This window comes from Poecilia mexicana, unplaced genomic scaffold, assembly GCF_051168715.1.
Source record: "Poecilia mexicana isolate PSO_F unplaced genomic scaffold, ASM5116871v1 scaffold_18, whole genome shotgun sequence".
Taxonomy (NCBI): domain Eukaryota; kingdom Metazoa; phylum Chordata; class Actinopteri; order Cyprinodontiformes; family Poeciliidae; genus Poecilia; species Poecilia mexicana.
Genome location: NW_028263387.1, coordinates 7,001,615 through 7,016,187, shown reverse-complemented (window position 1 = coordinate 7,016,187; position 14,573 = coordinate 7,001,615). Strand labels below are relative to the sequence as shown.

The window sequence follows — 14,573 nt, the reverse complement described above, 5'->3', positions numbered from 1 at the left end:
TTTGGTGGTCTCAATAATGTATATTTCTTCATTTGGTTAAGGACAAAAATTCCACACATAATAGCAAAAGTTCTTCTGTTTTTTCCCTAATTCTACTGAAATCATAAAATGCACTGAAATTATGAAAACGCTTAAAGTTAGTTTTTGTTACAGGATAATTTCTATTCTGTTTTTACTAAAATGGAAAATAACTAGGATCTTGCTTTTTATAAGGCAAGATCTTTTTTTCATTTTTTCAAATGTGTTTTCCATATAATATAAAAAATATATGTAATTTTATGTTTTGTTTTGACACTACATTCAATAAAGTGAAGTGTTTGTTAATGTTCAAAACTTTCCCGTGTGAAAAATCTTTTGACTGTCGCATTTTGCAATTCAAATGCTAACATTTCTAACTTTTTATTTATAATATATATGAAGACCAGGATGTCTGTGAAAGTCCTGTCTGACAAAAATGAAAAACAGGACAAATATAGCTGTGAGGGTAGCTCCAGCAACAGCTAAGGAATATAGTTTTCATAATAGCAGGAAACAGGATTCATATAATTTCACCAACCTAAATTTAACTCATAAATAGACCCATTTAGCTCAAGAGACACATTTGGTTTAAAGAGCAACCAATAAAAACAATACTACACATTTTCTTTTTCTGATTTAACTCATCACACAGAGTGGCTTACAAACACGTTTGTGCGTTTTAAACATGCCAAATGCGTAGGGCGAGAATAGCGCAAAGCTAGCACCTATGTCAGCCAATCACAATCCTTCAAAACAACCATTGACTTTCTGTTAGGAATGAAACATGACGCCAGTAGGTTCAGACAGAGAGGCTGAACTAGTTTCCGTGAGAATCGTGTCAAAGCGAGTATACAGACATATTGGTGCTTTTACAGTATCACCCAACAGAGTCCTCAAATGAGTTTCCGCACCTGAAAAGGGAAACTATGGTGGAAAATAAAAAAAAAATTACAATGAATGATATCTGAGGTAAATATGCTTTGTAGTCTAATTGAGGATTCTAAATTAAGCTGCCATTTGAATGAGAGTGGCTGCATGTCTGTTTATTGGCTATAATTCAAGTCACCAGTCCATTATTGAGAATAATAATGTGGCCAGAATGGCTTTCTCTGCTAGCCCTTGAAAATTGAAAAGAAAAAGCATAAAATGTCTTAATCATATTTAATTTTATCTATAATATAATTTTTATTCTACAAACAAGTTGCTTATGGGTATTATTGAGGTTTTACTTCAATTTCCTACTTTAAAAAGTGCCTAATTTTAAAGAGTGTAGCTATGAGCACTAGGAGTGGATAACAGCTAGCTCTGAGCACAACAAGCTATTTTGCTAACCATGTTTACTTTTCAACTCAGGACAGATACATGGATATTATTTACAAGCAATTATTTACAAGTGAGTGTTACTTTTCTATTACTTTCTCATACAGACTTTACCGAACATTTTTCCATTTTAATTGTTCACAGGTGCTTTTTGAGCCCTGTTGCCTGTGTATTTTGCTGAAATATAAGTTGAGATATGTTGCTTGATATATTCATTGTTGGGCTGCATTGTTGTTTTACTTGGTGTATTTTTATTTATTTGCACATTATTGGATGCCTTTGAGTTGGTGTGGTGCATAGTTTTTGCATTGTCCTGACGGCTTGGCCCTGACTGAAACCCGATGGGTTACATCAAATATAAAAAAGCAGATATCACACAAAAATGAAGCCCTAGGCAAAAATTCAACCTGTAAGACTCTTCTGGCATCACCTATCACCACAGCTTCACCCCAGCCAATCAGGAAGGCACCACCTCTCTACCTCGATCCAATCAACTGGCAAGAGCTCCTTCAAAAAGGCGAAGCAACCACGGATCCGCCCGCTTCAGCTGTGTTTCAACCCACCTCCTCCCCGTTTCCACCACCAGTCTCCCGGACGGTCCCCTCAAGACTCCTCTCTCAAGTTCCGCTCCACCACCAGTGACTGGGCCCGGGGGAAGACCTACCTGAGCTTCGTTTGAGCCGATCATTCAATCTCGCTGCGATTGCACATCTTCCGCCGGTGTCCGAGATAATAAGGATGACAACTAGTCAGTCATGGTAAATATAAGATTAATATTTTAGATAAGGTTGCTTTCCTCCTCAACTCTCCTAATATTTCAGGACTTGCTTTCATTCATTCATGCAAATGAACAGCACACCTGCATGACGTGTTTTCACAGGGGAATATTCAAATGCAGTTCTTGAGCCAACAAAAGTGATCTCTGTTACTACGACTGGGCATTTTGCAGAGCACTCCCTTCAGCAAAACAAGAGAAAAGTCAACCATTCCAGCAAGAAAGGGAAAAACGTAAGTTTTATCTCTGTGGAGGAAGGAAATATAATAAACATGCATGTATGACTGGATTAGCAGCAGGATGTCTATGTATAGTTGCAGAGTTTTCTTTTCCTATTTACAAAGACAGAAACATTTGAAATGGACTTAACATGGTTCCCAACTATCATTGAAGATGCATAATTTGCATGTAAATATTGCAGTTTCCTCTAATTATAAAAAATATACATAAAAAAAATTAAGCATGTGTAAAAGGCTGATTATAAAAGAACCTGGTGGATGGATTTGTTGTCAATGGACAAACTATCTAAATATTTGAATTTGTTCAATTGAGACAAACCTTCCTTACATTTTAAACAAAACACTCTATAGATCCATCTGACAAAGCAAATATGGTTCTGGGTGTGGCTGGTACTGTGACAAGTATTAACCCTGAGATTGAAAGACAGATAACTAACACGTCTGGAGCCGCAACACAAGTTGATCCAACTAAATGGTGGAGAGAATTTCAAACACCACCAAACCTCTAAATATTTTTGTATGTAAAGCGGTACAATTTGGTCGTGGAGTCAGTTTACTTTCTCTTTGCCTAAAAGTGACTTGACATGGTTAACAGTTACAAGAATTAAATACTAATCCCTGCTTCAGCCAACAAAATGTACTATCCTTAATGCCTTAATTCAAGATTTAGACACTAAGTATTAAATACAACTATCTGCACTTTCTGAAGAAATAAGTGAAGAAATTATTGTTACATAAAACCCTGTAGTTTATAAATTTCTTGTACACAACTTTTGTAAATACATTAATTTGTCCAACAGAGACCAACCTTCCTGATCCCTGAACCAAAACAGTCTAAAATCATCTGACAGAGGAACCATGCAGTGGAATTTGTTTCTGTTTGTTTTGATGGGTAAGTAACCATATAACTGCAACGGCGTTTAATTAGACGTTAGTTTACATTCATAAAATACCTCATAACGTAATTATAAACACATTTTGATTCCTGTAAAATTGAAACTGGAACTAAATTGTCTTATTGGCTCAATGTGTGCTTTCTTTCTATTTCAGGTCAGTGTTGTTTGGTTTTTTGTCAGCTCTGAGTTTCTCTACGTTAGTGAGGAAAAGACCTGGACTGAAGCTCAGCAGTACTGCAGAGAGAATCACACTGACCTGGTCACAGTGACTAACATGAAGGACATGAAGAGACTCATCAACATCTCAACTAGAAATAAGAGTGAAGCTTGGATTGGTCTGTATGACCAAACACATGGTACCAGAACTTGGTACTGGTCTCAATCTGAAGTGGAGTTCAATGAAAGTGAGACAAACTGGAATCCCTCAACAAGTGAACCAAATGATAGTGGAGGTGTTGAAAATTGTGGGTTTATGTGGAAAACCCAGAAGTGGGGAGATTTGTCCTGTAATGACCGTTACATTTTTCTGTGCTATAGTGGTAAGAATATATTCCCTTTGTTGTTAGTTTGTTAGTGAAAGTATCATGAACTAAGCTAAAACTGTGCTAGGAATGGAAAACTAATTAACTTTGAATTATTTACTTATATTTACCAACATTTTCACTCTATTATTTAGAAATGTAAAGTGTTCTTTACCTTGGTTTATTCTTTTCACTGCATAGAAACCAATGAATCAAAGACATATCACTTGATTCAAGAAGAGAAGACCTGGCTAGAAGCTCAGAGTTACTGCAGACAGAATCACACAGACCTGGTCAGTGGAACGAAGCAGCTACAGGACCAGCAACTCAAAAATGTATGCAGCTCTTTAGGACAAAATCAGTACATACTTAACGGTTTATTCAGAGACACCTGGAGGTGGTCAGATGGAAGCAGTTTCTCTTTCAGACACTGGAATCTACAGTTTAACAATCAGAGATTCAACAGTGGTCAATGTGCCATGACTGTGTTTGATGATGGAGGCAGATGGAAGAATGTGAACTGTGCTGAAAGAAAACCCTTCATCTGTTATGATGGTGAGTTTTACTTTGAATTGGAAAGTGTTTTAAATATAAATCTGATTATTTTTCATGTTGCTGATAGGAGTCTTAATGTTTTCTTAATAGGATTAATGTTCAACATGAAAAATTCAAAGCATTTCTTTTATTTTCTATAATTTTACAAATAGATTTACTTGACATTAGCATAAACTTGGAAATTTACTGACACTGTTTATGTGCTTACACATATTAAACTAGTTATTCCATGTTTGTGCCATGAAACAGATAAAGTGATCCTGGTCAAAGAAAATATGAACTGGTCAAAAGCCTTAAACCACTGCAGAACTCACCACCATGACCCGGTCACCATCACCAACATGGATGATCAGATATGGATCCAGGAGAAAGTCAAGAATGCATCGACTGATTACGTCTGGATGGGTCTGCGCTTCAACTGTACTCTGAATTTCTGGTGCTGGGTCTGTCCCGGGATGACCACCTTTAACATCTCAGACGGAGCGACGGATGACTGTAACATATCAGGCTGTATGGATGTCAGAGGACAACATAGATGGTTTAATAAAAATGCTACAGAGGAGTTTAATTTTATCTGTAAGATTTAAATCTCACTAAATGCTTTTACAAGGTTTTTATTCACACACATTTACTTTTTTTTTTTTTTAATTACTGATAGTGTAGTGTAATTGCAGTTCCAAGGTCTGGAAAGGACCCGCCCTTTTTTAGATTATATTGACCCAAATGATCACGAAATTTGTTCACACTTAGTGTAAAATATACTCTAAACAATTAGCTGTGAAGGTTTACAGTGAAAATTATAACCCTGCTTTGGAGACTTTTATAGTAAAAACATGTACATATGCATTTTTCTGTGACTCACTGTTCTATAATTGTTTTTATCATAGCAGACGTGGGACCAGTTTTCAATTTATGTCAGGAAATGGTAGAAGGTACAGCCAAACATCTGTGAGTTTTAACATCGGTAAAAAAGTCATTCTCGCGGAACTTCCTTTACACTCTGACCAACCGAGATTATATCATCAGTCATTTGTTGGCATTTTTTTTTATTTCTTTTGTACAGAGTTTATGCTTTAATGGACTTCCGTCCAATTTTAGATTCTTTTTTATTTTACATTCTCTGAAGCTCATGTAAACATAGCCCCACATTCACTATGGAAAACAGGGTGGAACAGAAATCAAATAAGAAAGGGCTGGAAATATATGTGGTGCTTTGCTGTTCATCAGCTGAATGATTAGAATAAATTATATGATGGTAGTAAAGTTTTGAGAAAATATTTTAAACTCACGCTGAGTGACTGCATCACAGTTACCGATTTGATTTACGAATCAACAAATTTTCCCCATGTTATAATCATTTTCCACTGGCAGATTATTTAACTTGTAAGTATCAATATTAAGGAATTATTGACTTAAATCGAGCTCACATATCGTGCTAAGGTTACTTGTAAGTTTTGTATTATTTCAAGTATGCTGTAAATTTTGCACTAGAAACTAGACCAAAAATAGTTTGTAAGATTTACTGTTTTTGCAGTGCAAGATAAAACACAGGCAAATGTATTTGTTGTGATTTTATCAGCAAAAACATTAAATTGGTTAAAAAAATTAAATTCTATAGTATGTTTGAAATGAAATAAACTGTGAAATAAAATAATGAATCACTAAATGAGAATAAAGAAGGAAAACGGACATTCCTTTGGATGTCCGATAAAATCTTTTTCTGGTTTTCTGAGTTATTTCTTCACTCTTGTGTTATCACTTCAGTTGTTCTTGTAGAGCTATTCCACATAAAGCCACCAGAGGGCAGCGGTCACATTAGTTTTTTTAGTTTCAAGTTTATTCTTATGACAAAAGGGTGGAAAATAAATGTTAATATTGAAATTTTAACGCAGGTGTGTGTCTCCTCGGCTCTGTACTGCAGCATCAAATGTTTAAAAGATAATAATAAGCCACTATTATTTTTTTTATTATTATTTGTCTTTATTGTCATTGTACAGAAGCACATCAAGACATATTTTCAGTACAGTCAATTTTCTATGTAAAATTGGATTTGATCACTCGGTCAGTTTTACTGCACATGTAGGCACATGTTGTCATATGTTGACAAATATTTTTATGTTACCAAATTCGCTAAGCATGAATTTCCTACAACAAAATGTATTATCATATTTCTCTACAGCAACTTGACTATTACTTCTAGTCAAATACTTTAGGTACTGAATCTGCCTAAAAATATCTACAGTTAAATTGATCCTCATCAAAGAACATTTGTAATGTGACACAACCTGACCTGATACTCAAAAACCTTTGGAAAATTTGGATTAGGAAATAACTTATATCTACCTATGGCGTTACATTTGTGTTGGATTCCAGGATGTAAACATCAGCATATCAGATTCTTTTAAAGTTTGAATATTCAAATAGTCTCGGTGCTAAAACAAGAATCAGCATCAGGCACTGAGCATTTCACTGAGGACGGTCTACAACCAAACATCAAGCTGTTGGATCATTTTGAATCCATGTGAAAGGAGAAAACAAGTTGTAAGTTTGTCTTTAAAAACATTGCAAGTAGATATTTTATTAGGAGGGATTTCTGGAAAATACCTGTTTTTTTATGTTGGCTTTTTTCCTCTCTATTGTCTATCTCTCAACAAAATAGATGGATGAAGTAAATATGCAGTGGATTCTGTTTCTGCTTACTGTAATGGGTGAGATCTTATACATAGATTTTATTATTTAGATTTGATCTAAAATCATTGTAATTTGATTTTCCCTCATCAAATCATTGGATGATAACACAATAAACATTTTATTCTCCTTAACATGAAGCTGATGATGTAATGTGATTTAAAACAAATTTGTCTTTATTTCGTTTTTAGCTCAGAATCATCTGATGGACTGTCAGCTCTATGAGTTTCACTACATTAATGAAGCAAAGAACTGGACTGAAGCTCAGCAGTACTGCAGAGAGAAACACACTGACCTGGCCACAGTGATTAGTATGACAGACATGGAGAGACTCAATAATAATTCACAAAGAGGCATAAAGGAAGCTTGGATTGGTCTGTATGATCAAACAAACGCACAGAGATCATGGCACTGGTCTCTGCCTGGAGTGGAGTTCAATGAAAATGAGACAAACTGGGAAAAAAGTACAAAAGAACCAAATAATCTCGGATCTGATCAAAATTGTGGGATTACATGGAAAAATGGCAATTTTTTTCTCAAGTGGGGAGATTTATCCTGTAATGAAAAGAATAATTTTCTCTGCTATAGTGGTGAGAAAATAGTCCTTTGTTTTTGTCTAGATCCTCTCATTAATGTTTATTTCAAGATTTACATGTGAAAGTGTTTTGTGCTCTGATTTCTTTATTTCACAGAAAACAATTCATCACAGAAATACCACTTGATTTATGAATCAAAGAACTGGACAGAAGCTCAGAGTTACTGCAGAGAGAAACACACAGACCTGATCAGTGGAACGAAGCAGCTACAGGATGGAGAAGTGAACAAGGGGTTAAATTTAACGACTGCAAATTCAGATTACATATTTATCGGTCTGTTTAGTGACACCTGGATGTGGTCAGATGGAAGTAATTTCTCCTTCAGACACTGGAATCTACAGTTTAATAATCAGAGAATCAACAGTGGTCAATGTGCCATGACTGTGTTTGATGATGGAGGCAGATGGAAGAACGAGAACTGTGATCAAAGAAAACCCTTCATCTGTTATGATGGTGAGATGTCATTTTGTATTTGCATGTACATTACTGGACAAAGAAGGAAGGACGTATGGATTTACAATAATAACCAGAATAAAACAACAGATTAGATGTTTATCTTCCTTATTTCAACAGATAATGTGATCCTGGTCAAAGAAAAGATGAACTGGGAGGACGCCTTGACCTACTGCAGAGATCACCACCATGACCTGGTCACCATCACCAACATGGATGATCAGAGATGGATCCAGGAGAAAGTCAAGGAGGCATCGACTCCTTTTGTCTGGATGGGTCTGCGTTACAGCTGCACTCTGGATTTCTGGTTCTGGGTCAGTGATGAGGTGGTCAGATATAAGAACTGGGCTTTAGATGAACCGATGGATGACTGTGACATGTCTGGAGCCATGGAGACGGGAGGGAAATACAAGTGGTTTAAAAGAAATGATGCAGACATGTTTAACTTCATCTGTTCTAAACAACCACCAGGAGAATAAGTGTTGTATTATACAGTACTTATTCTCATATTCTTGTACATGTATGCTGATATAAGTAGAAAAGGAAGCGATTTCACATAGTAGGTTATGTTGTTTGGGTTTTGTTGTGTTTTACATCATATGTACAGGGTTTCCCCCAGAAAACTTTCTAAGCACGGTGATCAGGGCACTACGGCAGTCATTCATCCAGCCAACCACCGTTTTTTTTTTGTTAAAAAATGTTTAAAGTTGACAGGAAATTTGAAAATATAATTTGATAGCTATACATTTTTGGAAGACTGGAAGACTAATACTCAAGCATCAACTAGAAATTCTTAAAAAAACAAACAAAAACAAACAAAAAATCATAAAAAAAAAATTAAAAAAATAACAATGCTAAGGCTGGTGGCGGCACAAGTAAAGCCTGGTGGCCCGCCAGGCTTATAATACACTGATGGAATCCCTGATGTATATGTATCATGTAGTTCTGTTTTCTCAAAGCACATATAACTGTTTTATATTTAATCTAATAATATCCATGTTTATATTCTCAAGCTATCCATATTGCTCACATGTTTAATTGATCACGATATTTAACTATTACATTACTGTATGTAAAAAAGCAAAAAAAAAAAAAAAAGACAATAAAGTAAAAAAAATATCTACTGATTTATTTATTCATTCAATTTAAGATATTTTTTTTTCCTTCACCCAATTTGGATTTCAACTGGTGGACATCAATTATAAGTTATTATTGTTGCATAAATGAGGTTACCACAAGGCTAACAGCAATAATATAATATATTAATAGATGCTTTTGAGAAATAACAATAAAAAAATTTTAAACATTGGAGGGTTAAAATATTTGATCTAAATTCTCAGTAGATGTAACGATAGTGATGGTGGTTTAATTTCCATTATGCAACATATCTGTTGATGCAGTTTAAACACAAGGATAAACTATCACATTTGTTGAGGATGTTCATATGGATGAAACTTATAAAAGTTCCAGTAAATATCCTGGAAAATATTCAATTTTATACCATTTTTATTACATTTTTGCACACTTTTCTATAAAGCTCATAAAATTACCTCCACTGAAATTACACATTTTAAAAATTTAATTTTGAGTCTTTTACAGAACAAAGATGTTTTGACATCAACATGTGAAAGTTTTCCATTAGGGAATTTGATCTCAGAGTTTCACTATTCAAATGCTGCAGCTAAAAACACGAACTCTGATGAGAGAAGGAAGCAGTTTGTACATCTGGACTCTCTATAAGTCCAATGTTAGAAACTTTCCCCAGGAAGAAAAACCTACTTATATAATGTAATGAGTTCTATTTATGAACAAACAAGGAAACTCTATGAAAACCTGAGCGGCTTTTGGAAATATCCAGTGGGCGAATCAGGAAATTCTGTTTTGAGAACAAACAAGGAAAATGGCAACCGAACAAAAAATGCTTCAAAACAGGAAATAACACAAAATAGAAAAATAACAAGCAATGAAGTTATTTAACAGTCTTGTCATCTTAAATTTTGAAATTCTAGGTAATAAGTTACAGATGGAGAGTGAAATGGTGAATTAAAATCTTCTGGTTATCTCAGATCCAGCTGAGTGAGCAGCAGAACCAGGAGGGAAAGCCAGACATGACTGTGGGCTATGTGTGGGTTGAACTGGGTTCAACCAGTTCAACCAGTTCAACCAGTTCATTTTGACTGTTAAGCTGAAGGGATGGATGGAAAGAACAGGGGGGAGAATTTGTCTTGCCTTTCTTATTCAACGGAAATACTGCATTTGCAAAATTGTGTTTTGTCGACATCGTTTTAGGTATAACTTTTGATATTAGCAGAACGTCAAAAGCTTTGCCTGCATTTGTAAGCTGGTGATGAGGCGGAGCGGCTCATCCACCTGGAGCTTAACTCTGTCAATAACTTCTTTGCTAAATAAATAAATAAATATGCATTTAAACAACATTTTCACAGAAGCTAAAATAATTTTAGACACAGCAGGACATGTTTTCACGAGGTTTGAATATTCAAATGTTGTTCCCGAGCTCACAAAGGTCATCGTTTATCCAGGATGTACAAGTGGGGCAACGGTTAGGAGAGACCTTCATTTTAATGTAATACCAGGAAGAGATGTACATTTTTCACTCTGTTTTCACCATTTAATTAGCTGACATGTTTTCAGCTTTATTGTACAAACCTTATGGAGATTAATGTTTCATTACCATGTGCGTCATAAGTGAAGGCAGCAACATGGCAGGTGGTTACAGACAACCTAGATCTGCATGGCGGAAATTTAAAACAGGGAGAAAACTCAAGAAAATGTTGTCCAACAGTTATAGAAAACATGGAAAAGCTGTTAAAAGCTTATTGGTCAAAACTAATTAGGGGTGGACCTTACTCATGTGTTTACTTCACACTCTCACAACTTTCACACCATGTGAAAAAGTGATAACATATGTCACAAGCAGTTAAGATAGCAGCATTTAGAGAAATAGCTTTTTATCAGCACAAACATATAAAGGACATTGGCAGAAAATCAGTAGATCATCTGTTGCTTATTCTGTAAGGTAAGTGGATCTGCATAAATACTTTGATAAAAAATTTGATTATGAGCTTCCTAATAATATGCCTGTATAATATCTGTTTACAACTGTAGAAGTCTCTTTCTACAATTGTAGAATTGTAGAAAAGATTTAGATACAGTTTTATATATTTTTAACAAAACTCTAAAAATGTTTTTGAAAATGTGCCAGGTATTAAATCATACTGGGGAAAAAAAACTCTGTTTTTCTTATCCTTTGAAATAGTATATTGTTTATTTTATATATTTATTTCCAACAGTGCAGAACTCATCCGTCTGACAGAGCAGACATGCAGTGGAATCTGTTGCTCATTTGGTTAGGTAAGTGGTTCAGCAAAGTAAAATGGTTAACATCGTTAGCAAAAGTAATTCCAATACAAACAACCAGAACTTAAAATATTTTTGATGATATTATTATAAAGATGGTAGTTTATTGTGTGCACTGTACTTTAAAACTTTTCATCAACCGTAACACGTTTCTGAATGTGCTTAGGTCAGTGTTGCTTCATTGACTGTCAGCTCTATGAATACCACTACATTAATGAGAATAAGACCTGGACTGAAGCTCAGCAGTACTGCAGAGAGAAACACACTGACCTGGTCACAGTGACTAACATGAAGGACATGAAGAGACTCATCAACATCTCAGCTGGAGATCAGAGTGAAGCTTGGATTGGTCTGTATGATCAAACAAACGCACAGAGATCTTGGCACTGGTCTCTGCCTGGAGTGGAGTTCAGTGAAAGTGAGACAAACTGGGAAAAAGGAGAACCAAATAATCTCCTACCTGGAGGCCAGAATTGTGTGATTATATGGAAAGATTCCCCTTCTTTTCTCAAGTGGGGAGATTTATCCTGTAATGAACAGCATAATTTTATCTGCTATAGCGGTGAGAAAATAGTCATTTGTTTTTATCTAGATCCTCTCATTAATGTTTATATTATGACTTACTTATGAAAGTGTTTCGAGCTCTGATTTCTTTATTTCACAGAAAACGATTCATCACAGAAATACCACTTGATTTATGAATCAAAGAACTGGACAGAAGCTCAGAGTTACTGCAGAGAGAAACACACAGACCTGATCAGTGGAAAGAAGCAGCTACAGGATGGAGAAGTGAACAAGGGGTTAAATTTAATGACTGCAAATTCAAAATACATATTTACTGGTCTGTTCAGTGACACCTGGACGTGGTCAGATGGAAACAGTTCCTCCTTCAGACACTGGAATCTGAAGTTTAATAATCAGAGAATCAACAGTGGTCAATGTGCCATGACTGTGTTTGATGATGGAGGCAGATGGAGGAATGAGAACTGTGATGAAAGAAAACCCTTCATCTGTTATGATGGTGAGTTTTTAATGTGAAAATGTCTTAAATATAAACAAGATTAATTTATATGTTGCAGATATCTGATGTCTTTAAGGTGTTCTATATGATATTTTTGTGAATAAGGAAATAACTTCAACATCATCAAAAAGCGTGGGAAAAATAAAAGCATTTTTTTTACTATGATTTGGCAAATAGATTATACCTCAACATTAGCATAAATTTGGAAACTTGCTGACACTGTGATTTTTGAGATGAAACATGGCACACTAAATTTATCCATGTGCTTAAACGTCTGTTCAAATCATCAATACATAAGCAATGTCTTGCTATTAAACTAGTTATTTCATGTTTGTGTCGTGAAACAGATAAAGTGATCCTGGTCAAAGAAAATATGAACTGGTCAAAAGCCTTAAACCACTGCAGAACTCACCACCATGACCTGGTCACCATCACCAACATGGATGATCAGAGATGGATCCAGGAGAAAGTCAAGGAGGCATCGACTGATTACGTCTGGATGGGTCTGCGCTTCAACTGTACTCTGAATTTCTGGTTCTGGGTCTGTCCCGGGATGACCACCTTTAGCATCTCAGACGGAGCGACGGATGACTGTAACATATCTGGCTGTATGGATGTCAGAGGACAACATAGATGGTTTAATAAAAATGCTACAGAGGAGTTTAATTTTATCTGTAAGATTTAAATCTCACTAAATGCTTTTACAAGGTTTTTATTCACACACATTTACTTTTTTTTAAATTACTGATAGTGTAGTGTAATTACAGTTCCAAGGTCTGGAAAGGACCCGCCCTTTTTTATATTATATTGACCCAAATGATCACAGAGTTTGATGGAAACTTTACACCTAAAGTGTAAAATATACTCTAAACAAGTCACTGTGTAGGTTTACTGTGAAAATTATAACCCTGTGATGGAGACTTTTAGCAAGATGATGTACATATGCATTCTCTCTGTGGTGTGGTTTTCTCTAAGTGTTTTTGTCACAGCAGGAGTGGGATCAGTTTCAAAAAGACTTTTAAAAACAGATTCATGTCAGGAAATGGTAGAAGGCACAGCCATACATCTGAGTTTTAACTTTGGTAAAAAAGTCGTTCTTACAGAACTTCTTTGACCCTCTGACCAACCGAGATTATGTCGTAAGTTATTTTTATTATGTACATAGGCATTTTTCATTTGTTTTGTGCAGAGTTTATGCTTTAATGGACTTCCTTTCAATTTTAGTGGATTATTTACATTTCCTTTAGCTGATGTACATGTGAGCATCAAGTGGTTCACTGTGGGAAACGGGGCTGATTGAAATCTAATAGGAATGAGCTGCAAATAGGTGTGTTCATTGTTGTTCATTAGCTGAATGATAATAAATACGTTTTGAGAAAATAATTAAAACTAACCTCGAGTGATTGCATGACATTTACCGATTTAATTTAATTTTCCCCATATTATAAGTCAAAATATCTCGTTCCACTGGCAGATTACTAGATTAACGAGAACTTTTTCATCAATTTTAAGGAATTACTGACTTAAATAAATGTCAGTAATTGGATGTCCCATAACTTTCTCCAGCTGAACAGAAACAGAACTGAAGTCATTATGTTTGGATCTAAAGAGTAGTGATGGACTCTGACCTCCATCCATCCATCCATCCATCCATCCATCCATCCATCCATCCATCCATCCATCCATCCATCCATCCATCCATCCATCCATCCATCCATCCATCCATCCATCCATCCATCCATCCATCCATCCATCCATCCATCCATCCATCCATCCATCCATCCATCCATCCATCCATCCATCCATCTTCTTTAGTTTTAAGTTTATTCTGACACAAGGGAGGAAAATAATGTAAATAATGAAATGTTAACACAGGTGTGTGTCTCCTTGGTTCTGTACTGCAGCATCAAATGTCTAAAGGACAATAATAAATTACTATTATGTTTTTATTATTGTCATTTGTCTTTATTGTCTTTGTACAGAAGCCCAACAAAATGTCTTTTCAGTCCAGTCGATTTACTATATAAGCCTGGATTTGGTCACTAGGCCAGTTTTATTTCACATGTGCCTACATGTGCAGCAGTAACAAACATTTTTATGAAAGCAAACTCCC

General features: G+C 35.4%; 3 protein-coding genes across 3 annotated transcripts; all 3 read left to right on the top strand.

Moving 5' to 3' along the window:
• Nucleotides 1-3,433: 3,433 nt before the first annotated feature.
• On the top strand, nt 3,434-6,202 carry LOC106911644 (C-type mannose receptor 2-like). Its single transcript, XM_014978450.2, has 3 exons — nt 3,434-3,787; nt 3,971-4,324; nt 4,574-6,202. The coding sequence occupies exons 1-3, from the start codon at nt 3,523-3,525 to the stop codon at nt 4,909-4,911; spliced, it is 957 nt and encodes a 318-aa protein (XP_014833936.2). The 5' UTR covers nt 3,434-3,522; the 3' UTR covers nt 4,912-6,202.
• A 585-nt stretch (nt 6,203-6,787) lies between these two features.
• LOC106913390 (macrophage mannose receptor 1-like) lies at nt 6,788-9,180 on the top strand. Its single transcript, XM_014978451.2, has 5 exons — nt 6,788-6,865; nt 6,984-7,032; nt 7,204-7,602; nt 7,705-8,061; nt 8,182-9,180. The coding sequence occupies exons 2-5, from the start codon at nt 6,984-6,986 to the stop codon at nt 8,538-8,540; spliced, it is 1,164 nt and encodes a 387-aa protein (XP_014833937.2). The 5' UTR covers nt 6,788-6,865; the 3' UTR covers nt 8,541-9,180.
• Nucleotides 9,181-11,649: 2,469 nt separating this feature from the next.
• LOC106906448 (bone marrow proteoglycan-like) lies at nt 11,650-14,413 on the top strand. The gene is made up of 3 exons (XM_088015537.1): nt 11,650-12,001; nt 12,104-12,460; nt 12,808-14,413. Exons 1-3 carry the CDS (start codon nt 11,728-11,730, stop codon nt 13,143-13,145), a joined length of 969 nt encoding a protein of 322 aa, XP_087871663.1. The 5' UTR covers nt 11,650-11,727; the 3' UTR covers nt 13,146-14,413.
• The last annotated feature ends 160 nt before the right edge of the window (nt 14,414-14,573 follow it).

Coding starts and splice junctions, on each gene's coding strand:
- LOC106911644 (XM_014978450.2), top strand. CDS start 3,523: ATGAAGGACATGAAGAGACTCATCAACATCTCAACTAGAAATAAGAGT. Junction 3,788..3,970: donor CATTTTTCTGTGCTATAGTG/GTAAGAATATAT, acceptor TTCACTGCATAG/AAACCAATGAATCAAAGACA. Junction 4,325..4,573: donor ACCCTTCATCTGTTATGATG/GTGAGTTTTACT, acceptor GCCATGAAACAG/ATAAAGTGATCCTGGTCAAA.
- LOC106913390 (XM_014978451.2), top strand. CDS start 6,984: ATGGATGAAGTAAATATGCAGTGGATTCTGTTTCTGCTTACTGTAATG. Junction 7,033..7,203: donor GTTTCTGCTTACTGTAATGG/GTGAGATCTTAT, acceptor TTTCGTTTTTAG/CTCAGAATCATCTGATGGAC. Junction 8,062..8,181: donor ACCCTTCATCTGTTATGATG/GTGAGATGTCAT, acceptor TTATTTCAACAG/ATAATGTGATCCTGGTCAAA.
- LOC106906448 (XM_088015537.1), top strand. CDS start 11,728: ATGAAGGACATGAAGAGACTCATCAACATCTCAGCTGGAGATCAGAGT. Junction 12,002..12,103: donor TAATTTTATCTGCTATAGCG/GTGAGAAAATAG, acceptor TTTATTTCACAG/AAAACGATTCATCACAGAAA. Junction 12,461..12,807: donor ACCCTTCATCTGTTATGATG/GTGAGTTTTTAA, acceptor GTCGTGAAACAG/ATAAAGTGATCCTGGTCAAA.